We start from the raw sequence: 25938 nt of genomic DNA, 5'->3' as shown, positions 1-25938 counted from the left end.
ATTCTCTTTCAATCGGCAGAAATTCTACAGAAGGTTAAAGTGAATATTTAGTTATTTGCACTGAATGTGGTCTTTTATGTGCCATTATTTAAAAGCTAAACACACCCAAAAAGAGTTCAAGGCTTAATTCTAACATGCTGAGTAACAACGTCTTTGGAGTAACAAATCCATGTTTCAACACACAAGCTTCACCTTCGACTATTTGCCCACAGAAGATAAGAATTCAGAAGGAGATCTACCAAATATATCTCAATCGAATGGTTTTTCACGTCTATTTGAGCTTCTCATTTTACTATATGTAGTATTTTCGACAGGAAAATCACTGATGATTAGTTTTATCATTCAACCTATTGTAATTTTACCTGTTATAATTGTGTTGGTATCTTTGTTGGTTTGGTCAAGTCATTGATTAGTTTTCTTCCATTAAATAATTATACTATAAAGAGCTGTTTTGCTAATTTTTATAAAAATATAAAAGAAGATGGCCAGTTTTTCTTACTTCTACGACAGTGAGCATCACATTTACGAGCTGATCAAGATCTATAACAGACAGTTGCCTCACCGGCCAAAACCGTCCAGAAACTCAAAGTAGGTTCGAAAATATTAGAGAAACTTTGGGCTCCGTCTCCCTTAAATGTGAAATGATATGAAGAACTAAATTTATCGAACTCGAGAAAGTTTTTGAATTGAAGTTAAATGATCACAACACCTTAACTTTTTGTCAGTGATCTTAAAAATTTTAACATATGCATTAAGGCTGCTAGTTATTTGGAATCTCGAAATTAAATTGGGAATTGAGTTTAAGCAAACATTTTTAAGAGAAAAACTTGGGCAACAAAACCCTCCATAAAAAATCTGCATGTGAAAAACGCATAATAGTTAAAAGAAACCAGTGTGTTTTAGAATTGGTAAACAGAACAAGCTAATCACACAGTCGGACAACATAACATGTGCTCCCTTTCGCGGAACCGAATCCTCCGAGCACTCGGTCGAGACCAGTCGAGTCTCGTCTCACAGTCTGCAAAACAAGAGTGGATCCAGTGGCCGAATCCAAAGGAACTCGTGTGACAACCAGGGATGCTGAAAAATATATTTTTTCATTTTTCATTTTGCACTGGAATTTTTCTGATGATTTTAAATCTCAAAGTTTTTTTAACGTTTGAATGCTCTAAAAAAAAGCAACGATTTATAAATACTAGCACAAGGAGTTGACACATGTTTTTTTTCAGGCTGTATAAAGTTTTTTTTTCTGTAATTTCTATTTTACCGATAAAATATTATTTTTGTTAGACTTCCTAGCTTTCCCAAAATGCCACGGAGAACATATTAGCGCAATGTTCCAGCCAGTAGCGTGTCGAGGAGGGGGGGGCGACAACCCTCCCGCTTAATTCTGGATGCCAAAAATTTTCAAAGGGTCCCCCCCCCTTTGGTATACCTTTATGACATCAATTTTTCGGTGAACAACCTCAAAATTTTTCTAAAGACAATATAATTAATTTTGAGGGGGGAGCGCGCGCGAAAAAAATCATTTTTTGGTCAAAATTTTCTAAAACACTTTTTTTGGCCTGTTTTTTGAAAAATTTGCCTGAGGCGCGGAAAATTTTTCACAAAATACGACTCTTGCTTGTAATATTTTGGGAGAGCTCGGAAAATCAAATTGGTCGACCTAATAAAAAAAAGTCGACAAAACCGCCCCCCTAGAAAAATTTTCTGTGCACGCCACTGGTTCCAGCAGTTGAGTAAGATTTTAGCCAAAAACCCATTAAGTAGGTTTTTGAATGTTTAAAATGAGTTCAAATTGTCTCCAAAACTTTTAGGTCGGCCGCCCAAAATGGGTGCTGTAAGATAGTTTTAGTTCTGGTTGCACATTTGGGCGAAAGTTACTCATTCAAAAAATTCTATCAAAATGGTTTATTAGTTCAAATCAGGCCCTCTCGCTTTGCTAATTTCGCAGATCTTCTAAATTGAGAACGTAGTTGTTGACATCCCTGGTCTCAATCGATAGAGCACTGGCAATACAGAGGGGTCTCTCTATGACCGGATGAAGTCCAAGGCAAGACAGCAGACAAGCTGGGCTATAGTATTTGTGACCATGATAGTGTTCATTCCAATCATAGGGACACTCTTCAGCTTCGGAGTATTCATACCTGCCATAGAGCCCGACTTCCACGTGCACAAATCAGTCATGGGTAACATAGACTTTAATTTCTAAAAGTTTAATTTCTAAATCTATAAACTAATCTCGAATCAGCTATTAAAAACAAAGCGCCTTCAAGAAATGATTTTTGGGGCTGTCTTGAAAACTTGACGGCTCTTTTTCCTCTTTTCCCACTTTTTACAAAATTTCTCTGCCCACCTTGTTTGTTCTTGCAACAATTGGCATGTGGACTGGTTAGGCTATGACAAGCATTTGGTCCCAATACTCAACTTTGCAAGACACCTCGTTACATCAAAAAATTATTTCTTGCTGAGCGGGAGGAAAAACAGCGTACTTGACTGATGAATGCTAAGGCGATTTGAGTGTTTTTTTTTCACTCACTTCGAAAGTTTGGGAAGGAACAATGCAAACATAAAACAATCACCAAATGAACTATCACTACCCCAACTTGACAACTCAAATCTTTTGTTTCGACCATTAGAAATCTTCGAAAAAAGTTTCTCTAGTGCACGGTCTTTTTTGTTCCGACCATTGAAATTGGGAGAAACTTTGTATTTGAGTGTTTTAGTTTTTTTTGGTTTTATGGTTATCCACGTAAATTCAGGTGCCACAAATAATCATTGGAATGGTTTGAGTAATATATCTTTTGAAAGTTTTTCAATCGTGGTTCGAACCGCTTTTTTTGATTTTATGCCTAATTTAAGCCTTGAAAACTTAATTTTATTAGGTTAAAGCTAGTTTTTGGACTCTTTTTAGCGCCATTTTGGGAATCAAAACTTTCAAAAAACATTAAATTTTTTCATATTTTTTTTGTTTTTCTAGATATTAGTTTGCAAAAACTGACGTTTAATTTGCTTATTTTACTATGAATGTCAATTGTGATTAAATTCTAGACTTTTGTTCAAATCTTTTTATCAGAGAGAAACTTCACTAATTTCGAAAACTTTTTTTTTGTATTTCTTGTTTGACTATGGTCGGAACATTCTGTGCTATTTGTACAATAACTGACTATACTTGTTTATTTAGGTGTTTAATTAACTTCGAAATACTGAAATGAATCGACAGAAAAATTAATCAAACGGATTGTGTGCAAACTTCAAAATCAAAGATAAGCAAAAAATTCAAAAATCAATTGTTCAAAAGTTATCAGTTAAGTAAAAATTTTGGCTGTGAATAAGTTACAAACTTTGTGAGCACTGGTCTGTCATTTCGTTCTGAATTTCGTAGGTACTATTATATCACTTTATTCTGACTTTCGTAATCAGTCGTTGAAACAAACGTTCTCGAGCCACGCTTGACTGACATTCCATGTCCTGTTTTTTGAGGTTTTTTATTTGTCTTGATGTATTGCGATCAGGCTTGGCATATTGGCATCAGCGAATTGGCTAATTAAAGTTCTGCAGCCAGTTTTGTTGACATTCTGTTGCGAGAGAAGAAGGCGCAGGTTTGAAAAAGCACCTTCAGAATTTTGTTTTTGTTTTTGTTTTCCCCGTAGGGCAAATTTGTGTACATTGATGAGATGGTTCCTTATTGAACTTGGAATGCAAATATTGCAGGAGTCTTGCAAGACGTTTGCGAGTTTTTCATACTCAATTTGGAATGCAAATTTTCAAAAACTTTACAAGAATATTGCAAGATATACTTTCTTTATTCGTAATTCAAACTTTGACTCCCGAATTGAGAAACCACGTTCAAGTTTTGCTCATGATTTATTGCTTATGCTTTTCGCGCAAAGATCTGAATTTGTAAATGTTTTCAAAATTTCATATTAGGCTCAAGTTCTGATTACTTTCTACAACATTTTTTTTACAACTTTAATCTACAGCAAAAACAGTAAAAACAGCTCTGAAAATAGTTTTTCCACTCGCGACCGGGTAGCAAAACAAAATTGACAAGTTTTCATACAGTTTCATTCGTACGGGGTTTTTCATACTGTCGTGCGTGTTGTAGTGAAAGAAAAACGGGCTGGGAGTTAGAACTCCTATCTATTGCTGATGCATTTCTTGTTCCGACTTTCGAAGAAATTGAGGAATATATATGCGCGGGGTGGTTTTTTATATTCAGACCGATTATAGAAAATTTGGCAGCGTATGGGTATGGATCCGGAAAACTTGGGATTGCCAAGCGGGTATGTTTGCACTAGACTAAAGTGCAAAATGGCTGCTGGAAAAAAACTTTGATATTTTATTTCAATTGTTTTATTCGTGGCAGATTATCCGACTCATTATCATCTGAGGCTAATTAATTGGCAGTCGGGATATTCAGGGCTTTGCCTTGATACGAGCAGTCTTATTATGTTATTTCCAAGTTTTTTTGAATCATTTTCTTCTCTCAGATTACTGTAGACTGATCGCTGTGCTTCTAGCTTGCTTTTGCATTTGTGAAAAGGAAATCGCATCATTTATCTAAATGAAAAATAGACTCTCGAACCTTGTCTGATGAAAATGTTTGTCCACAGTTTCGAACAAAAATGAGAATTTTGAAACAAACAGTTTTATGAGTTGTTAAAAATCTGCAAACTAGTTGAAATTCTTTTTATTTCGCTGTTCCAGTAGGGTTTATTATCTTGCGTTTTTCTCAAACAAAGTTCTAAAGTTTGGATACTACAAATTTTACAGCTGAACCAAAAATATGAAGCCAAACTAAAAGGCCCTGCAAGAAAAAACTAGAATAAAACGGAAAAAAACATGGATTTTTTTCTAGATACTTTTTCTTGTAAATTAATTGCCTAAGTTTTATTGGTCCAAATAGAGAACATCACCATCTGTGTCCATATTAGTTGTTTGATTCATTCTCAGTATCTAACAAACGACAGAAAATTCCGGGTAAACATCATGAGAAAAAACATGATTTCTTTCAGATATAAATGTTTTTATTTTGAGCTCTATATTCAAAACAATCAAAATTTTTTGCAGCCTAACTTATTCTCTTTATTGAAATATTTAAGATCTTTTCTTTCCAAAAATATTTCGTTTAAAGACAATTTTTTGTATATCGTGAAAATATTCCTCTTCTCCTTTTACATGTTATACATAGCTTGAGTTTCACAATTTTTTTTCAGTTAAACTGAATTCCCTCAGTGCAAAAAACGTTTTTGGTATCTGAAATTTGATCCAGACAAAACTAATTGAATTCAGAGACTTTCATGCTGGCTAATCAGCAACTTTTTTTTATGTTGTCTAACTAATTCCCGCGTTGACCATCCTACAAAAAAGCCCCTATCTTAGAACTTCTCATAGGATTTGTAGGATACTTCCGCTATCTTACAAACTTTTTATAAGAAAACTTCGAAACCAATCCCAAAAAAACTTTTTCATTGTGTTTCTGTGCATAACAGAAAAAATAATTATAGAAAAATTTCAATTTTATTGAGTTTATGCATGTTAAAACTTTAAGAAAGAGGTTACAATGTATGCATTTCGAACAAAAAAATTCCGATAAAAAAATTGATTTTTTTTCCAACAAATCTATTAGTTATAGGCAATTATCGGTTCGAAATTAGTCAGCGGTTCGAAATGACACTAAAAAACCAGCTTTGACAAATCCTGTCATATAGCTCGATCGTTTTGTATGCGTTCATATTACTCGATATATAGTTCAGCTATATATCGAGTAATATTCTAGTTATCAGCAAAAAATAACTCCTAAAAAAGCATATTCTTCAGTAAACTCAAGCAGCAAATCGAGTCGTCGTTGAGCCTACGAGTGTCCGTTATCGTACTCAGCGACGCGGAGATTTTTTTCAATTGACTATAAGAAAATTTAAAATAAATACTCAGTCAATGTAATTTTGAAAATTTTTTGTAGGAAAAGTTCCTATCTTACAGATTTAACTTTCTTCCATGAAAAGTCACTATCTTACAACTTTCTTAATAGAAAAAGTCACTATCTTTTAATAAAGGAGCATAATAAGAGGGTTGGCAATCTTGATTTGCAATCTTGTAACATAGGAGCCTTGTAACATTAGAGACTAATTTTGTAAGAATTTGTAAAACGCTTATAAGAAAAGTTCCAAGATAATGGTTTCTGGTCAACCCAGGTTGTATTTTATCAATCATCTATTTTAAACTGATTACTGGTCAATTGAAAAAGTTTGAAAAGCACTTTGTTCCTGCAAAATGATAACAGTTGTTGACAAACAAAGAGCTCCTATAAAAATAAATCAGCGATAGAATTATTCAAAAAAAACTCAAAGAGCTATTTTCAAGGATTCTTGAAGCTTATGTTCTCGAATGGAAAACTACTTTTCAAACATTTTTCATGCTGGATTTCATTTTTGTCATTAATGAATATTTTTTCAGGCTGGATCGCCTCCATCCCTGTGGCTTTTCTGACAGGTGCCAATCCACTGTCGTGTTCTCTAAGTGTGCGATTCGGATACCGACCTGTCATCTTTGCCGGTGTGCTCCTAGTAGTGTTCGGACTATTCATTGTCAGTGCAGCCAACCATCCAATGATCATCTTTGTATCCTACAGGTTAAAACTGCTTATTTTTGAAATTCATTCATCGTAATTTTGTGAACTATTTTTAATTGCACATCACTTGAAAAAGCCAAAGCCAAGTGTATGCAATCATCAATTGTTGATTCTCCACAAACCTCTTTTTGCTTTATTATCAAAAACGATGGTTTTTTGTCAAAAAACTTGTTGGTTCTTGAGTCCTTTCCCCTTCTGGATAAATAAATTGTTTTAAGTTGATAAGATGAAACAATTTTTCCATTATAAGCGAAAAACAAGACTTCTCGTATATCAAGCCTTGAATGTTCCGGCTGCCCTTTAATTAGTCTCGGCTAATTTTTGGTAACAGAAAATATTGGAAAATTATAAACTTTGGACGAAGATCAAAAGGGAAAACATTAGTTGTACGAAACATACGACCAATTAGCTAGAAGGAATTCAATTTGGAAAGATTTTGCTGTGCGGGATAATTCACCACAAATGATTATTTGGCATTTTAATTCAGGGAGTCGCCCGCATTGGCAAAACTAAGGTTGCAATAGGTTTTTATACAGATTGTCTGTTAGTAAAAAATCGATTGAATGAAACCCAATTTCAAAAAAATGGATAATTTAGGCGGTTTCTTATGAGGTTTTATACAGCTCAGAAAAAAATTATCCATTATCTAGAAAAAGGATTTTTTTGGGGGATATAAAATCTGCATAGCATAGCTGTATAAAATCTGTATAAAATCGAATGTAATAGATTATAATGTATTTTCTGAGGACCCAATAAAATCGATTTTATTGTCCAAAAAGTTGATTATATTGCTAAATAATTGATTTTTTTACTCTTAGAAGCATGCTGTTCGAAAACTCAAAACAAAAATTGAGTTCAAACTAAACGACACAAATAATAGAAATCAAAGTTTTGCGCTCAAAAAATATGCAATAAAATCATGAAAATTATCAAAAAAACAAGATTTTGGGCACAAAAATATGCAGCAATCTCGTATGAAACAAACTATTAACTAAATAACCTCGTATGCCTTAATATCCAATAAATTATCAACTAGTATGTTTCGCATCTAATTAGACTTCCCCGGGTTGACCACCATTCACCGAAAAAGCGTATCATACAATTCCATTCATCACAACTTTTTGTCACACAATTTTCATACTTTTTGAAAATGGTTGAAAAAAGATTAAAACTAATTTCTCCGGCTGTTTGATTCTAATAAAACAGTCTGGCGAGGAAAAAATCGAATTTTTTTTTTTTTTTGAAAATAATGCTTCTCGTAGAAGACCCATATATTTCCTGTAACCATATATTCCCATAATAGCAATTTTTTGATGGCGACACAAAAGTTGCCTGATTTTTTTTGTTTTTTTTTAAACGCAAAAAGAATTTTGAACTCAAACAAACATTTTCCAACAAATCTGTTTGGCAAGCAAAATTTAAATTTTTTCTCTATTATAACTACCTGGATGCACAAAATTTATCTTGATGACTATTTTCATAAACGCTCAAAAAACCTACTTATTTTTTATGGCATGTTTATGTATGCATAGATCAAAACAATAATATTTAAAATGTCAAACTTTGAAAACTATCATCTTTGAAAAGTTTTGCCAAAATTTAAAAGTTTATTACTCTCCTTATATCATCTGTAAAAAGCAGCCGTAAGACAATCCATATCGTTTTGCATGCATTGTATATGCAAAACCGTCCATTTTTTGGTGCTTTGAGTTAACCAAGGTCTTCATCACTTGCGTTCGGTTACGAGCACAACGCAAAATTTTTCAGAAATTAAGTTTGAAAAAAATCTACTTTTTGGGTTATGGGAAAATACGTGTCTTACAATTTTCATATATGGAAAAACGCCTTAGATTTTGGGCACAAGAATATGCAGCAATCTCGTATGAAACAAACTATTAACTAAATAACCTCGTATGCCTTAATATCCAATAAATTATCAACTAGTATGTTTCGCATCTAGTTAGACTTCCCCGGGTTGACCACCATTCACCGAAAAAGCTTATCATACAATTCCATTCATCACAACTTTTTGTCACACAATTTTCATACTTTTTGAAAATGGTTGAAAAAAGATTAAAACTAATTTCTCCGGCTGTTTGATTCTAATAAAACAGTCTGGCGAGGAAAAAATCGAATTTTTTTTTTTTTTTGAAAATAATGCTTCTCGTAGAAGACCCATATATTTCCTGTAACCATATATTCCCATAATAGCAATTTTTTGATGGCGACACAAAAGTTGCCTGATTTTTTTTGTTTTTTTTTAAACGCAAAAAGAATTTTGAACTCAAACAAACATTTTCCAACAAATCTGTTTGGCAAGCAAAATTCAAATTTTTTCTCTATTATAACTACCTGGATGCACAAAGTTTATCTTGATGACTATTTTCATAAACGCTCAAAACGCCTACTCATTTTTTATGGCATGTTTATGTATGCATAGATCAAAACAATAATATTTAAAATCTCAAACTTTGAAAACTATCATCTTTGAAAAGTTTTGCCAAAATTTAAAAGTTTATTACTCTCCTTATATCATCTGTAAAAAGCAGCCGTAAGACAATCCATATCGTTTTGCATGCATTGTATATGCAAAACCGTCCATTCTTTGGTGCTTTGAGTTAACCAAGGTCTTCATCACTTGCGTTCGGTTACGAGCACAACGCAAAATTTTTCAGAAATTAAGTTTGAAAAAAATCTACTTTTTGGGTTATGGGAAAATACGTGTCTTACAATTTTCATATATGGAAAAACGCCTTAGATTTTGGGCACAAAAATATGCAGCAATCTCGTATGAAACAAACTATTAACTAAATAACCTCGTATGCCTTAATATCCAATAAATTATCAACTAGTATGTTTCGCATCTAATTAGACTTCCCCGGGTTGACCACCATTCACCGAAAAAGCTTATCATACAATTCCATTCATCACAACTTTTTGTCACACAATTTTCATACTTTTTGAAAATGGTTGAAAAAAGATTAAAACTAATTTCTCCGGCTGTTTGATTCTAATAAAACAGTCTGGCGAGGAAAAAATCGAAATTTTTTTTTTTTGAAAATAATGCTTCTCGTAGAAGACCCATATATTTCCTGTAACCATATATTCCCATAATAGCAATTTTTTGATGGCGACACAAAAGTTGCCTCATTTTTTTTGTTTTTTTTTAAACGCAAAAAGAATTTTGAACTCAAACAAACATTAAACGCTCAAAACGCCTACTTATTTTTTATGGCATGTTTATGTATGCATAGATCAAAACAATAATATTTAAAATCTCAAACTTTGAAAACTATCATCTTTGAAAAGTTTTGCCAAAATTTAAAAGTTTATTACTCTCCTTAGATCATCTGTAAAAAGCAGCCGTAAGACAATCCATATCGTTTTGCATGCATTGTATATGCAAAACCGTCCAACCTTTGGTGCTTTGAGTTAACCAAGGTCTTCATCACTTGCGTTCGGTTACGAGCACAACCCAAAATTTTTCAGAAATTAAGTTTGAAAAAAATCTACTTTTTGGGTTATGGGAAAATACGTGTCTTACAATTTTCATATATGGAAAAACGCCTTATCATAGAGATTTCATGCAATTTTCTGTACGTATGGCATTGTATGGAATTGTATGGTAAGAAGTTTTCCATATATGGAAACTGTATGATAAGAAGTTTTGGCCAACACGAGACATAAATATTAAGGAATTGTGCAAGAATCAATTATACTAAATTGGCAAATACGGCATTTTTCAAACCCTTCAACTTCCAGATTTAAACTTCAAGAAATTTTTTTTTCAACCTATGTGCACTTTGAACGCCAATATCTGCCGAGAGGGAAAAACTTCAGCCAAAACTGGTTAAACCTTTATGAGCTTAACTTTTCCGTCATTTTCTTTCATAAACTTTCAATGATCCCAAGATTTTTTTTAATGTCTCAACTAAATTTAGTTTGTACATTTTGACAAAATTTTCAAAATACGAGAAAGATAGTTTATCGAAAATTTATGTTTTAATTAATCAAGTTTATGTTTAAATAATCCAAAACTATAAAAACTATGAGCTCGATGATTTGAGCGGTTCCTTGATTTAGACAAATTAGCGTGCCTGAAACCAAAATAGAGTTCTAAACCGGTTATTTGGTCAATCTAGCTATTTTCAACTTTTTTTGTTTTCAGTTCCAGTGTAAATTACATCCAACCAATGCAGTTATCTGGTTTTACAAAATGTAGGCATAATTCGCTAAAAAAAGTATGCGCTAATTTTCTATCAAACCCAAAACCGTTCATAATTAGTTTGTTATCTTCATCAAAAGGTTCCCAATTTTGCATCAGTCTCTTTTTTGATTTAATATCATTTTTTGATCTTTGTGATCATAGTAGCATATTGAATCAAATGTAGCATAAGTCCAATTTTTTATAGTTCCATTAACCGATCGTTTCATTGATTCGAACAGAAGACCATCCACAGGAGCGTTACATAATGAGCCTCAAATTGCTTCCGAAAATCCATTCCCTGAATCGGCACCCAATGAAGGGTTAGAGTTGCATTGTTGGAAGTAGTTATGGTTAATATCGTAGTCGCAGTCATCTAGTTCTTCCAAAGCTACGTAACCATTATTTTCCGCGTTTCTTAGACACTGTCTGAGTGCTCGTATAACGCAATTATAAACATCACATATGCCTTCATTGGGGGCACAACTGCAAGAGGCTACAGTTTCTTGTATGATTGAATCGGCACTTTTTTACTTCAGATTTTGGGACTGTTTTGTACATACAATCTGCGACAATGGAGTATTTAGTGTCAATGTTTGTGGCTTGCGTGCTTTCAGTTTGCGGTAAATTTATACAGCAAAATATAACAAACACAAAAAGATTCACCGTGAAAGTATGTCCACTGAGGTAAGAAGAAGTGGCAGTAGGATCCATCTTCTGATTGCTCCTTCTGCGACAGTCAACTTTGATGGGTAATGAAACTCTGAGGTTGACAATAAGTAGTAGGAAGAGATAGTAGGATCCATCTTCTGATTGCTCCTTCTGCGACAGTCAACTTTGATGGGTAATGAAACTCTGAGGTTGACAATAAGTAGTAGGAAGAGGTAGTAGGATCCATCTTCTGATTGCTCCTTCTGCGACAATCAACTTTGATGGGTAATGAAACTCTGAGGTTGACAATAAGTAGTAGGAAGAGGTAGTAGGATCCATCTTCTGATTGCTCCTTCTGCGACAGTCAACTTTGATGGGTAATGAAACTCTGAGGTTGACAATAAGTAGTAGGAAGAGGTAGTAGGATCCATCTTCTGATTGCTCCTTCTGCGACAGTCAACTTTGATGGGTAATGAAACTCTGAGGTTGACAATAAGTAGTAGGAAGAGGTAGTAGGATCCATCTTCTGATTGCCCCTTCTGCGACAATCAACTTTGATGGGTAATGAAACTCTGAGGTTGACAATAAGTAGTAGGAAGAGGTAGTAGGATTCATCTTCTGATTGCTCCTTCTGCGACAGTCAACTTTGATGGGTAATGAAACTCTGAGGTTGACAATAAGTAGTAGGAAGAGGTAGTAGGATCCATCTTCTGATTGCTCCTTCTGCGACAGTCAACTTTGATGGGTAATGAAACTCTGAGGTTGACAATAAGTAGTAGGAAGAGGTAGTAGGATCCATCTTCTGATTGCTCCTTCTGCGACAGTCAACTTTGATGGGCAATGAAACTATGAGGTTGACAATAAGTAGTAGGAAGAGGTAATAGGATCCATCTTCTGATTGCTCCTTCTGCGACAGTCAACTTTGATGAGTAATGAAACTCTGAGGTTGACAATAAGTAGGAGGAAGAGGTAGTAGGATCCATCTTCTGATTGTTCATACTGCGACAGTCAATTTTGTTGGGTCATGAAATTCGATTCTCAACAAAATTTTGTAACAGTATTGTATGTTGTTAATATTGACATGCACATATTTTGGGTGGCTTTGGTTGCGGCATTACTCGCTTATCTCCGCCCAGATAGCCCACAAGTCTTATGAGGGGATCTCCCCCTAGCATCAGTGTTGCTGAAATTCATGTTAGCCAATCTGCTGGTTGGTATTAGCTCAAAAACCTGTTAGTTTTGGACAGGTTAAGAGACGCTGATTGGTTGAAAAAGTTCGAGCATTTGATTTTTTTTGTCATAAGGAGAATCCCCCATTTTGTGTATGTTTCAGTGTATTTGTGGGAGTTGGGGTGAACTTCGTGTACAACAGCTGCATGTTGCTTCTGTTGAGCTACTTCTCCATTGAGGAGACCCAGAAGAACCTCTCCAGGGCATGTTGCATTGCCTCGTTCGGATTCCCCATTGGTTCGTTAAAACAGTGGCTACAGTTTCCGTGAGCCAGTAAAATCCAGTGATTGTCCCGAAAACGGAAATCGTTTTTAATCACTTCCCAGAGGGTACAAAATATTAGCGAAATTTTGATCATCTGAAATACTGTATTTTTGGTCAAATGTTTAATATAAAATTGATTTTATTTTTCAAAAAGTCTCAATGATTTTTCAGGCTCACGTTGATTCCGTAAAACTTGGATGTCTTAGAAGTCTTGGATGTCTTAAAAATCTTAGAACGGTTAACCTTGTTTCAGTAAATTATCTTGGAACAAGAAAATACGATATAATTTGCTGGTATTTATTGATTAGGACTGCTGGTGATGAATCCGCTGGCAGTGCAGTTGCTCAACAGTTACGGCTGGAGGGTGGCACTCCGCATCATAGCCATGATCTGCTTCTGTGACATCATTGCAGTCTACGTCGTCATCAAACCACCCACAGTATGTTTATTAATACAGCCACGACTTAAATTTCAAAACAGAAAGAAAGAAGATTGAACGCATTAAGAACCCCAGAAGCAGGAGTAATTACAGGATAAAAAATATTTGCTTTTTTCCCGACCAATATTAAAACTAAAATAGAGCTTGAAACTACAACTCGACTTTTTGTATAAAAAAGTCGAGTGTATATGCGTTTTCCACGAGACTGCAAGGAGGCGTCTCAAAAAAATGTCTTCAACCTTTTCATTCAGAATTCAAAAGCTTTTTTGTTTCGAGTTGATGACCGCCAGAAACTTGGAAAGTTTCAACTTAATCACCAAAAAGACTTTGGAGGCTGTCACTTCTCGCCATGCTGGGATGAGAACTGCTGTAGAACGCCTGGTTGCCACACTGAGATTTTCCACTGCAACTGTGATATTTGCAAAACCACTTATCACTGAGGCAGCAAAGTGATCTTTTGGCATTATTATTTTTCAGGATCCAATGTTTATAGGCCAGAGCATATATCATCAGACTTTGAAATTGTGAAATTATGAAAAACGCTTTGATGATTCCAAACGACAATTCCATTCCTCGGTATGAGAGGGATTGTTTCGAACTAAGAAATCTTATCACGGCATTTTTTTGGTTTTAGGTGAACAACTTGATGAACAAGTATATTCCTCGTAACAGCAACACTGGGAGTGTGAAGAGGTTCATAGCGAGACTGAAGCACAGAGATCTGATCCTGGACCCCTGTCTCTACCTATGGCTCACTTCAGTCATGTGTCTCTGGGTCACATTATACTTCGTGCCCATACATCTGGTCTGTCCTGCTCTCTCTCCTTTATAACAAACAATATCAGCATAACAGGCAATACTTAATCACATTCAGTAAAGAGCAACAAGGGGTATACATCACAGTTATTGTTGAGTTTTCCCAAAGTATACATTATTGTTGAGTTTTCCCAAAGTATACACTTCGATACTATTTTACAATAGCTTATTTTGGCTGATCAATAACAAAACTGTTGTATTTTTGATTGATCAATAAATGCTAACTTTGAGGGGGAGCTTGTGCCAGAATTATGTAACTTTTTCTATGAAAATCTTAGAAAGTATGCTGAAAACCATTGTTTTTCCTCATAAAGTGTGCAACATAAAATGTTTTGCTTATAATTGGTCATTCTAGGATTCGGCAGACTTCAAAATTGCTGAAAATTGTCGAAATTGTTCACTTTTTTTTTAAAAAAACTGAGTTCAAAAATTAATTGAGGACTACCAACCAGGTTGAGAAAGCAATTCCATGTGTTATACTTGAGTTCCATAGCAGGGATTACTGCATATTCGTTTGAGATATCATTGCGAAGTTATTTGATGTCTCTATTTTTCTCACGTGCAGGTGTCGGACATGATGGCGAGTGGGGGCATGAGTTCGAACCAGGCCAGTTTCGTGCTAGTGGTGGCTGGGCTGAGTGAGCTGGCCGGCAGGGCTCTCTCTGCCACAGTGCCCAACATGTGCAGTCTCAGAGTGTCCTACTTCCTCCTGCCTGCCTGTTTCGGACTCTCCTGTGCCAACTTCCTATTCGGATTTGCCCAGCTTACATCTACGCAATACGCCATCAGTTAGTGGGCAATTTATACATTTTTAAATAATTAAGACAACTTATTCACGGGGAAAAGAACAAGCATAAGAGCTGTTCGGCTCTTCACAGAGAACCGCTCTTGTGCCCTTGCTTAAAGAAGCTAGTCAGATAAGAATGAAAATTTTGATTTTAGGCGAAATTTATTTAAGGACCCTTTGCGCCAATTTAAAAAACTTTGTGCGATGAGCGCGCATTTTTGCCTGTTTTTTGGTAAATCAGTTTGGTCAATCTTAAAAATTGTCCCAGATCTGAGCCGAGGGTTATCCCAAACAAGCACAATAATTGAATATTTTTTAAAAATGGCTCTTTTCCTCCCAAAATAGCCAACAATCTGATTGCCCATTTCCTATCTCAAACTTCTATTTAGTCTACGGGGTGTGTGCGGGAGTGGTGAACTCGACTATGATCGTGACGTGTAAGGAGTTCTTCGGCAACAAATACTTCCACGAGGCATGGACCTACTCGGGAATAGTGTACATGTTCTCCACTGTACTCGGAAACACACTCGGAGGTGGGTTAACAAGAAGCAATCTGATCTATCTAAGCATTAAGGGCGAATCTAGGATTTTCTCGAGAGGGGGTTGCGGATTTCTGTTTTGGGTTTCTGGGGGTGGATGCTTCCTCCCTCAAGGATTTTACCACCTGCCGACCCAAAAGTTTCCTTCTTTGTACTATTTTGAGATATCCATTTTGGTAACGCCCCCAAAAAAAGCGCGCCGAAAAAAAAACGCAATTTTTTGGTCAAAATTTTCCAAAAAGTGCCTAAAAACGCCTTTTTTGGCCTGTTTTTTCAAAATTTTGCCTGCGGCGCAAAAAATTTGGCCAAAATTGGGACAAAACCGTGCTTTGGGAGAGCTCGAAAAATCAATTTGGTCGACCTAAAAAAAAAGGTCGTCAAAATTTTCGAAAATTTTTTGAAAATCCGCCCCCCCTCGAAAAAATCCTAGATCCGCCCCTGTAAGATAATACTTGTGAACTTCTCCTTTCAATATACGGAGTGATAATTTTTGAAAGATAACACTGCATTTTTAGTGAATCAAAAATCATTGTCGAATGCTCACTTCCAAAATCGTCAAATCAATTGCCGTTTTTCTTAACCTTACCTCAATAATATAATATCATAATGTAATAACTTATAATCCAAAATGTTCTTTCAGGCCTCCCATTTGACCTGACTGGAAATTACGTAATGGTCTACAGAGCATTCGGAGTAATACACGCTTTCGCTTTCGGTGTACTTCTGTTGGTCAATCTAATCATTTTTAACAGAGAGAGGGCCGATCAAATGAACAATCGGCCACTCGAACAGCGCCAAGAAGTGTCCGCCATATACAAAATAAACTCATCCGAACTATTTCCCCGAAAAGTTCTTCAAAAACGGTTTCAGAGGTTCAGTGAGTCGACGGCGCAATCTGGAAGCAGTAATACGTTCCATTTCAACAATGATTGTAATTTTTCGACGACGTTTTCTCGCTACTCGGAGACGGGGAGCAATCGAGATCGCAGCCCGCTGAATTTCGCTCAACCCCGAAAAAGTTCATTGAGAAATTCGACGTCAACTGCTTCACCAACTATATCTAATACAACATTTAACGAGGCAAACACAGGGTCGCAGAATTGCTCAACAATTGAACTATAACATAAAGTGTTTGATAGTTTTTAAGTTTGAATTGAACAACCTGAATAACTGAACGGTTTTCTTTTGTAACGGAATTGATTAAATTCAATGCTTGACGAAAAATGGTCGAGACGGGGTCGATAAGTTCTTCGAACGCGGTCGAAATATCAAAGTTTGGTCGAGCACGGTCGAAACAAATTAAAACTTGGTCGAGCACGATTGAAACACACATCGAGCACGGTCAAAACATGCTTCGAGAGCGTTTGTTGAAACATACCTCGAGCACTTGTGTTGTGATTTTAAGTTTTAACGTAGTAACCTTGACCTCTAGCAACTAATTAGTTACCAGTTAGTTGTGCTTTATACGAAAACCATTGGACTTCGCGTCACTATTGCTCTTCTTAGACAACAGTCAGTTTTAATTCAGCACAATTACTTTTATTCTTTCAACTTAACTTAGTTAGTTTTAGTATACCAGTGGTATTTGAACACTTCTTACTATGACGCAGTCAACTGATTCGAATCTGTGGGGAATTCCCGCCTTTTGGCCAAATCATACTGCAGAACCACCCACCGACTGGACTAATTGGATCGACCAGTTCCACCTGGCCATTATCGTCAAAGATAACTTGGACATAGATAACCTGAAAGAACCATTGGAGTCGGAAACGACGATCTCTATTTTAGAAAGCGCCCAGGATTCAGAAAACAGAACACAGAGGAAAACCAGGGAGGCCAGAAACAAAGAATTAATGCAAAAACGCGCAGGACAAATGAATTTCAGAAGAGAAACGAAAACTCGAGGGGATGAGGAGAAACGAAGCAGACAAGAATAAATTATCCATCCTTTGATGGCTAAGTGTCGTTCGCTATGAAGAAGTGCTCAGAAAGTGATAGAACCAATTTTTTTTTAGACTCAGCGGGATCTAAAACAAGACGTAGCCGCCGTTTTTGAGTCTAGGCAGCCACGTTTCAAAAGATGTTTAGTGGTTTTTGAAAGGACTGCAAATCCACTGAGTCGGGCTCCCCCAACACCCAGCAGAGGAAACCATCTAAAAACAAAAGCTGAAACACTGCAAAGGTCCAAACAGATAAAGAATTAAAACTGAGAGACCCACAACTGAAAACTTTACCCGTTGACATGAAAATTCGGGCACATTAAGTTAGTTTTGAAAAACGCCTACGGCCAGATACAACTATGCAATGATACGAAGTAAACAATGCAATTTTAGCGTAGTAAGGAGCGACACCACCGAAACCTATCGTTTTTTAATGGGATTCAATGAGTTGGGAGATATTCCAAACGATAAACGAATTCCAAAGGGTAATGGATTCGTTTTTAAAAGATATTCCGTTCACCAGCTGCTACATCGATGATATTTTAAATGCTTCAAAAAATTCTTTAGAAGAACATTAAGCTATGCTTCGGAAAGTTTTTTACACCCTAGAAAGCGAAAACATGGCAGTTGAGTGGTACAAATGTGCATTCTTTCAAAAAGATAATGATTGGTTGGGGATCAAGATCTCGCACACAAGAGTAACACCATTGGTTGGTAAATCGGATTCTAAAAAACCTTAACCCGAAGATTATTTCAGAATTAAGATCACTCTTTGATTCAATAAACCAATACATGAAGTTCGTACCTAACCTGTCAACACCGAGCTCACTGCTACGTTCTTGATTAGTCAAAAAATCTGTTTTCAATTGGGATGATTCTCACACGAAAGCCTTCGAAGAACTAAATAAAACAAATTGTAAATATAACGGAGAACAATAATTTTGATTTTTTGATAAAAAAAAGCAAAGTATCGGATAAAAAATCGTAAAAGGAATCTATCGATATAAAAAGAAACCTGTTGAATTCTATCGATATGAAAAGGAATCTATGAAATTTAACCTCAAATATCACTATCAAGACTGAAAACAGACGCCTCGCATAACGGCTTAGGAGCTACATGAGAGTCTTGGGATTCGGAACTTTGGTTAACGATTGCATTCGCTTTTCTATTCTTAAACACCCACGAAATGCAGTACTCGACAAATGAGCTAGAAATTTTGAGAGTAGTTTGAGCGTTTTCCAAAAATTATTTATACGTCGCAGAGTTTGAAATCGTAAAGGATCATAAAGCACTGTTATTAGTGTTAAACGCGCGCCAGAGCAATAAAACTATGCATAGTAGACTGACCTGTTGGGTAAATCGACTATTGCCGTTTAATTTTAAAGTCAAACATATCCCAGGAAAAGAAATGGGAATTACCGATTTATTTTTGGCATTACCCTGAAGAAAAGCCCATCTAAGCTCACATTATGGCAACGAACTTGTGGAGGCAACGGTTAACAAAATTTTAGAAAAATTTGTTGTAAATAGTGACGTTAAAAAGAAGAATTGTATAAAGAACGATTTGTTGGTTGATAAACCAGTGGATGTATACAGTTTAAGTAGCATTAATAACTTGGATTGCATAAATCCAATGGTCGGAAAGAACGAAAAGCTGCAACACATTCAACGGTCGTTTTTCGCGAGTGTTCTTAATTACGTCACAGACACTGCAAATTTGCAATTCTGATCTTTCACGTTCAGAGTTACCAATGTGTAATTGGAAATTGACTCTACAGGTAACTTGTCTAAAAATCAAAAAAGAAAACTGTCCAAAAATTGAGACTACATTCATTTGCAAAACTAAAATTATGAAACTGAAATTACATAAAGTATGAATAGTGTGTAATTGAAATTACTTTTAGCAGCGATTAGCAACACCCAGACCTATAATAGCTAGAACGGAAAGCTGATCGCAGCTTAATAAGTGACCAGTCCAACCCGGCCGGTATGGTTTGATTAGAACATTGATTGTCGCGTAATAAGTGGTCAACCTCATCCCGACTGTAATGGCTTGAACTGTACACTGATCGTCGCGTAATTAGTAACCTACCCAGCTCTGACTTGTGATGATTTATTGAATTATGTTTTTTTTATTCTATTGCTACATCGGCTCCTTTCTCTTACCTAAATCATTAGTTTCCCAGTTTTTGATATAAAATATATTGTACCTTCCATCTCTCGTGTACTCAATTTCACGTAAACTCAATTGACTGTAGCCCAACCAATTTTTTTTTGAATACTAGCCGAATTTCATCTGGAAAAAATTTCGAAATGGTTCCAAAGAATGAATTATTCCATTTCATCGACTAGAAAAAAGATATGAGATGTTCAGTTCACTCCTTGGTTAGGAAAAGCATGGAGTTTTCTGGTTATTTACTGGGTTGTGAAGTGTTCAGTTGCCCTCGTGGAACGTTTTGGGTCACGTAGTGCGTTGGAACACTGACCCAGAAGTAAAGACTTATACACAGCACTAACTATGAAATCTATATTAAAAACTTGGACCCCTAGAAAACTGCGAAAAACAAAAAAATGAGACCCATTGTTTAGCTATCCTTTTTTTATATTTGTTTTATATTGTTTTGTTTTGTAATTTAGAACTTCGAAATGGTTCGAAATGGTTCCAAAGAATGAATTATTCCATTTCATCGACTAGAAAAAAGATATGAGATGTTCAGTTCACTCCTTGGTTAGGAAAAGCATGGAGTTTTCTGGTTATTTACTGGGTTGTGAAGTGTTCAGTTGCCCTCGTGGAACGTTTTGGGTCACGTAGTGCGTTGGAACACTGACCCAGAAGTAAAGACTTATACACAGCACTAACTATGAAATCTATATTAAAAACTTGGACCCCTAGAAAACTGCGAAAAACAAAAAAATGAGACCCATTGTTTAGCTATCCTTTTTTTATATTTGTTTTATATTGTTTTGTTTTGTAATTTAGAACTGTATCATGCTTCACGATAGGAAGTGCATTCGCATGATTGCCTGACTTATTTTCAACGGAAAAAGTGTAAGAAACAGTCTATCAGTTATCATTTTTAACGACATAGTACCAAAAAACTCAAATAAAAAGAGTCTAAGTTCAAGAAATTGACACTAATTAGAGACAGGGTTTTTTGTTTTGTCCAAAAAATGATTTAATAAGCAATTTTTTTGTTAATACAAAAACTATCACGTTAAGGATTTTGAATTGTATATTGTTACTCACCATTTCTTTTTTGTAGTTTATTACCTTGTTCTGGAAATCGTTTAAACTTTTTCAAAATTTATTTCAACAAAGCCAAATTTCGTTTCAGCATATAGCTTTTTCTCTTAATCAAAAATAATTCAATACAAAAACTATATATACATCATTAACTATACTGTTTCACAATTAAAACTGGAACATCTCTTGCAAACCTGAAAATTATCAACAGTCTTGTTGTTCCGACTTTCGTAATTTGTGCTCGGGTGGGATTTTTTCTTTAGACAAATTTCGACTTTTTAACAAACCATTTTTGACGAAATTTTTTTAAACCTTCAAGGTATTGTTGTTCTGAGCTTAAATTGGCCGGTATGGTTTGATTAGAACATTGATTGTCGCGTAATAAGTGGTCAACCTCATCCCCACTGTAATGGCTTGAACTGTACACTGATCGTCGCGTAAATAGTAACCTACCCAGCTCTGACTTGTGATGATTTATTGAATTATGTTTTTTTTAGTCTATTGCTACATCGGCTCCTTTCTCTTACCTAAATCATTAGTTTCCCAGTTTTTGATATAAAATATATTGTACCTTCCATCTCTCGTGTACTCAATTTTTGGGCTACAAACTGTAGCCCAACCAATTTTTTTTTGAATACTAGCCGAATTTCATCTGGAAAAAATTTCGAAATGGTTCCAAAGAATGAATTATTCCATTTCATCGACTAGAAAAAAGATATGAGATGTTCAGTTCACTCCTTGGTTAGGAAAAGCATGGAGTTTTCTGGTTATTTACTGGGTTGTGAAGTGTTCAGTTGCCCTCGTGGAACGTTTTGGGTCACGTAGTGCGTTGGAACACTGACCCAGAAGTAAAGACTTATACACAGCACTAACTATGAAATCTATATTAAAAACTTGGACCCCTAGAAAACTGCGAAAAACAAAAAAATGAGACCCATTGTTTAGCTATCCTTTTTTTATATTTGTTTTATATTGTTTTGTTTTGTAATTTAGAACTGTATCATGCTTCACGATAGGAAGTGCATTCGCATGATTGCCTGACTTATTTTCAACGGAAAAAGTGTAAGAAACAGTCTATCAGTTATCATTTTTAACGACATAGTACCAAAAAACTCAAATAAAAAGAGTCTAAGTTCAAGAAATTGACACTAATTAGAGACAGGGTTTTTTTTAACGGAATATTTGTGCTCGAGGTGGTTTTTTTTCATCAAACGAATTTCGATCTTTTACTTAAGCATTTTTGGCGGAAATTTCTACATAAGCCGAAAGTATTCTTGTTTTGAGCTTAAATTTGAAAAGATAGTTCACTTGTGATCTTTTTTTATAAAGTTATGAGGGTTTAAACACTGCCATTTTGGCCAATTTGGGTCAATTAACATGCGATAAATTTCGCGCTATTAACGCGTAAGCGGAGATTTAATTTCTAATAAATATCATTTCAAATTGGTTGAAACAGGCTATTTATCATAATTGATACGTTACTAGGGGCGAAATCCATCACTTTGTATTTTATATGGTGTGTTGGGGATGATATAAAAACTCAACATTTACTTTTTTGTTTTCGTTTTTCACTATTTTTTCAAAGCGAATACTGCTTCATACACCTTAAAAGACATTCGGAACATTCAAGGCTTTGCCTTGATACGAGCAGTTTTGTTTCTTTTGTAGTATGAAGCTTTGATTGCTTCATTTCAAAAGTTCGTGCAACTTCTACAAAATTTTCGTTGGTTGGTTTGCCTCAATAGTTTGTTTAGATTCGATGCTGGAAAGAGTTCTGTTAATTGATCTTGGGGTTAGAGTCACATTTGAAAAATTGTGTTGAATTTAATTACATATTGTTGCAATACTTTTGAAAACACCATTAATTTCAGGCGAAAAAAGTGAAAATGTATCCGTCGAGTTGAATCTAAACTTTGTTGAACCTGTTTCTGAAATGGTTCATCTGAATTATAAAACAGCGCATATTTAAAACCAGACGAAGTTTAATAACTAAGAAACACCTCTAGGCTTAAAATTTCAGTGTGTTTAATAACTTAATGTTTCATTTCCGACTGTATTAACGCATGATCATAATTTTTTTCTGAATGGGAAGATAAGTTTTTTTTAAATATAAATAAAAAATCTAATAAACATTTGATTTTAGATGATGTTTTTGCTAGCTTCTTTACTTTTTTCAGGCAAATGCAAATTAATGTTGTGGCCGCTAAATCTTGATACCTTGAGACTCAATAGCAAAATTTTCCGGCAATTGCCCGAGGGCTTTCGCGGTGATTCGATGCAAAACCAAAACCTCAAAACCAGTAAACTCATAAGGTTTCAGATTCGGACTTTGTGTATGCCACGGCATTTGTGAATGACAACTGAAGTTGACACAAGATGCGGTTGAAAACGCATTCTTTGCAAGCTCGCAAATATTAATTCGTCTATGAACTTTGGAAGTATTCATTGTACTTTCGTTGCTTTTTTTAATATACTTTGCAATAATCGTAATAAAAACCGCAAAAATTGCTGAAACTGCTTTGCGTTGCATGAAAAAATTTAACTTCATAAAAAAACTGCTTCAAACTATTGCAAAAAATTTTTTTTAGCCTTATTTCACGTGACAAACAGTGATATTTTTAAGATTAGCAGCTTAAGAAAACCCACAACTGTCGCAGGTTATATTATTTGCAACTTGTTAGTTTCATTGTGATTATACGGCATCTAGAATGATTTTTTCGTTTTCGTTAAGATTATTTTTTTGAACAAATAGAGAAAAAGATCGAAACATTATGTCGGTGCAAAGTAAAAATTCTTACTTTTCAAGTTAAAGTTTTGTCCATAGTTGGCTGTAGATTTTTAATTGAAAGAAAAACTGAGAAATCGATATTTGTTTCGAACGAGAGCGGAGGTAAAACTGCCGGAGTTTTTTAACTAAATATGATGAAAGCATTGTATCTGGGTTTGCGATAATAACCTAACCTCTCAAGGTTTTTGTGGCGGCAGTACCACAAGATTAAAAAAGAACTGATCGCCCCATTACAAATATTTCTATAAAACTTGGAAATTTCTCGTAATTTTGTGTACTAGTTGAAAAAAAAACTTTTTGAAAGAATATTTAACATTTGATAACACAGAAAAGCTGTTTGTTGCTCAATAACTCTGATTGATATCTTCTATCAAAATGTTTGATTCATTTGTTGCTATTGAGATTTTTTAAAATCAAATACGCTTATTTGAGACATTTGAGTGCAATTGGAACCTTTTAGGAATTTGTTTAACAAATAATTTGCTGAAGCTAGAAGATAAAATTTTGAATTTAATCAATGAGTTTACTATGAATTAAAAATTTATATTAAATGTAATATAAATGTAATTAAATGTAATTAAATGTAATAAAATGAAAATACTGTATGAATCATCAAGCAAGCAAAATACTTCTTCATGAACTTAGAATTTTGAAGTCTTCTGAAGGATTTTCTAAAAAAAAATGCTCTCAGTCAAATCATTTTTGTATTCAGGAATTGACTTAAGAGGCTGATTTGAATAAAACGTAAAATTCTGAAGCCAATAAATAGGTAAAATAAACAGGTAGATGAAAATTAAAGTATTGATTGATAATTTTGCATCACTCCGATTTGTCCTCATCGTCTTCACAATCGGACGAACCATTTCCATCTAGATCCAGCTTCAAAAGTAGCTTCAGCCTCTCCTCGTAATCCAAATCCATCCCCTCTAGATGATCGTCGCTAGGCAACGAGTCCCCCAACTCGGCAGCTATCGCCGGGTAACCCTCTTCATCGTCAGTCAAAATACCAGCCACTTTCTTTGTCTGTGGGTGGTGTATGCCTAAAAGCATGATTATTCATTTGGCACACACGATCAGGCTTCACTAAAAAAATCTGTTGCTTGTGGATTAATTTTTCCAGAAAAACCTTGAGTGAGACTTCATTTCCGTTTGTTCTGTGGATCTTAAGTCTGAAGTTTTCATGACAATATCCATTTTACGGACGATGAAATAGCCGATGAAGACGTTAAAAGTTTGATCGAAAAACAGCGTGTGATCTTTTCAAGTTTTTTATTGGAAAATTCCTCAAAAAAAGCTACTGAAGAAGAAGTTAAAGAAATGCACTGACCTTTAATATGACGATAGATCATCCAGGAGCGTCTGAAGCACTCGTAGGACACTCTCCTGTAACCCATGTACTCTATTTCGCAGCCCATGTTGTAGTAACACCTCGAACTGAGCACACTGAACTCCCCGTATGAGGCCAGACACATTTCACGCGCTTTCAACAGGGTCCGAACAGCCTCTTTCCCGTCGATCAAGTTGGCCTAGAGTTAGAGTAAGGCTCTTTTCCACTTATCCAGTACAAGCTATGTTCAGATATGAATCAAGGTTTTTTACACCGCCATTTTAGAAGGAACTAGAGCCTAGTGCGTCGGTCACTGATGTTTATTTAAATATCATTAAAAAAATTGGAGTCGTTTAAGTGTGGAAGCACCGCATTAAGGCCTTTTCGTAGCCTGTGTTTAAAACAGAGAAAAGTGTCTGAGATTCTTATTTTGCGGTAAGGATTATCAAAACCCATTGCAAACGCAAATTTATCAGGTATCTCATCGTAATAACATACGTTTTTTAGAATACAACTGAAGAAACTTAAGACTAATTAGGACACTAAGCATTTATATGGCAGTTATACATATGAGGATCTGACAGATTGAGACAGCTACCAATTGTCAGAGAAGTAACCTATTGCAAGTTAGAAAAGGAGATGGAAATTTTAAGAGAACCTGAGTCAGTAGCAGTTCGGCCATCAGCCCTTTGTCCGTCACTTGCTGGCACAGCTTTTCCACAGTTTCGACGAAGGATTCCTCATCTTCCAGAACCCACTCACTGAAAATCACAAATAAACTTCTCTTATGATAATTTAGAACTAATTGGGAACCCGCACCGGAGTTTCATGGATAATAATCGATTATAATGGAAAAATGTTGTCTAAAATGTTGTCATTATAATCCATTATTGTGGCAAAATTAGACCATGTAATCGATTATATTGTCATTATAATCGATTATTTTCGTAAAAACACAGTCCTTTAAAAACCATTATAATGGATTATAATCCATTTAAATCCATTATAATGGGTTATAATCCATTTAAAATCCATTATAATGGGTTATAATCCATTTAAAATCCATTATAGTTG

The 25938-nt window shown here is 35.1% G+C and overlaps 3 protein-coding genes across 4 annotated transcripts in view; 1 reads left to right on the top strand and 2 right to left on the bottom strand.

Annotated features, from left to right (window-relative positions):
- Positions 1 to 25938, bottom strand: part of LOC134843931 (galactosylgalactosylxylosylprotein 3-beta-glucuronosyltransferase 2-like) — a 405495-nt gene that overhangs the window by 123959 nt on the left and 255598 nt on the right. The window contains exon 1 of one of the 2 annotated variants that reach the window (XM_063860283.1): positions 20680 to 20689. The exons of the other annotated variant lie outside the window; for it this stretch is intronic. The gene's annotated coding sequence lies outside the window, so the exon portion shown is untranslated. Of the gene's footprint in view, positions 1 to 20679; positions 20690 to 25938 lie in introns of those variants that run through there. 2 annotated transcript variants of the gene reach the window in all.
- LOC134844131 (monocarboxylate transporter 13-like) lies at positions 235 to 16734 on the top strand. The gene is made up of 10 exons (XM_063860647.1): positions 235 to 588; positions 904 to 1075; positions 2006 to 2189; positions 6460 to 6634; positions 12823 to 12956; positions 13292 to 13422; positions 14057 to 14227; positions 14804 to 15026; positions 15415 to 15558; positions 16205 to 16734. Exons 1-10 carry the CDS (start codon positions 482 to 484, stop codon positions 16684 to 16686), a joined length of 1923 nt encoding a protein of 640 aa, XP_063716717.1. The 5' UTR covers positions 235 to 481; the 3' UTR covers positions 16687 to 16734.
- LOC134845103 (uncharacterized) overlaps positions 24115 to 25938 on the bottom strand; it is a 4629-nt gene continuing 2805 nt past the window's right edge. The window contains exons 2-4 of the mRNA XM_063861958.1: positions 25523 to 25625; positions 24865 to 25063; positions 24115 to 24577 (exon numbers count right to left, since the gene is read on the bottom strand). Of these exons, the coding sequence (XP_063718028.1) occupies positions 24357 to 24577; positions 24865 to 25063; positions 25523 to 25625 (523 nt within the window). The 3' untranslated portion in view covers positions 24115 to 24356. The remainder of the gene's footprint in view (positions 24578 to 24864; positions 25064 to 25522; positions 25626 to 25938) is intronic.

This window comes from Symsagittifera roscoffensis, chromosome 4, assembly GCF_963678635.1.
Source record: "Symsagittifera roscoffensis chromosome 4, txSymRosc1.1, whole genome shotgun sequence".
In the NCBI taxonomy this organism is placed as follows: Eukaryota; Metazoa; Xenacoelomorpha; order Acoela; family Convolutidae; genus Symsagittifera; species Symsagittifera roscoffensis.
The sequence above is the reverse complement of the archived record's forward strand: the minus strand, read 5'-3'. Positions and strand labels throughout refer to the sequence as shown.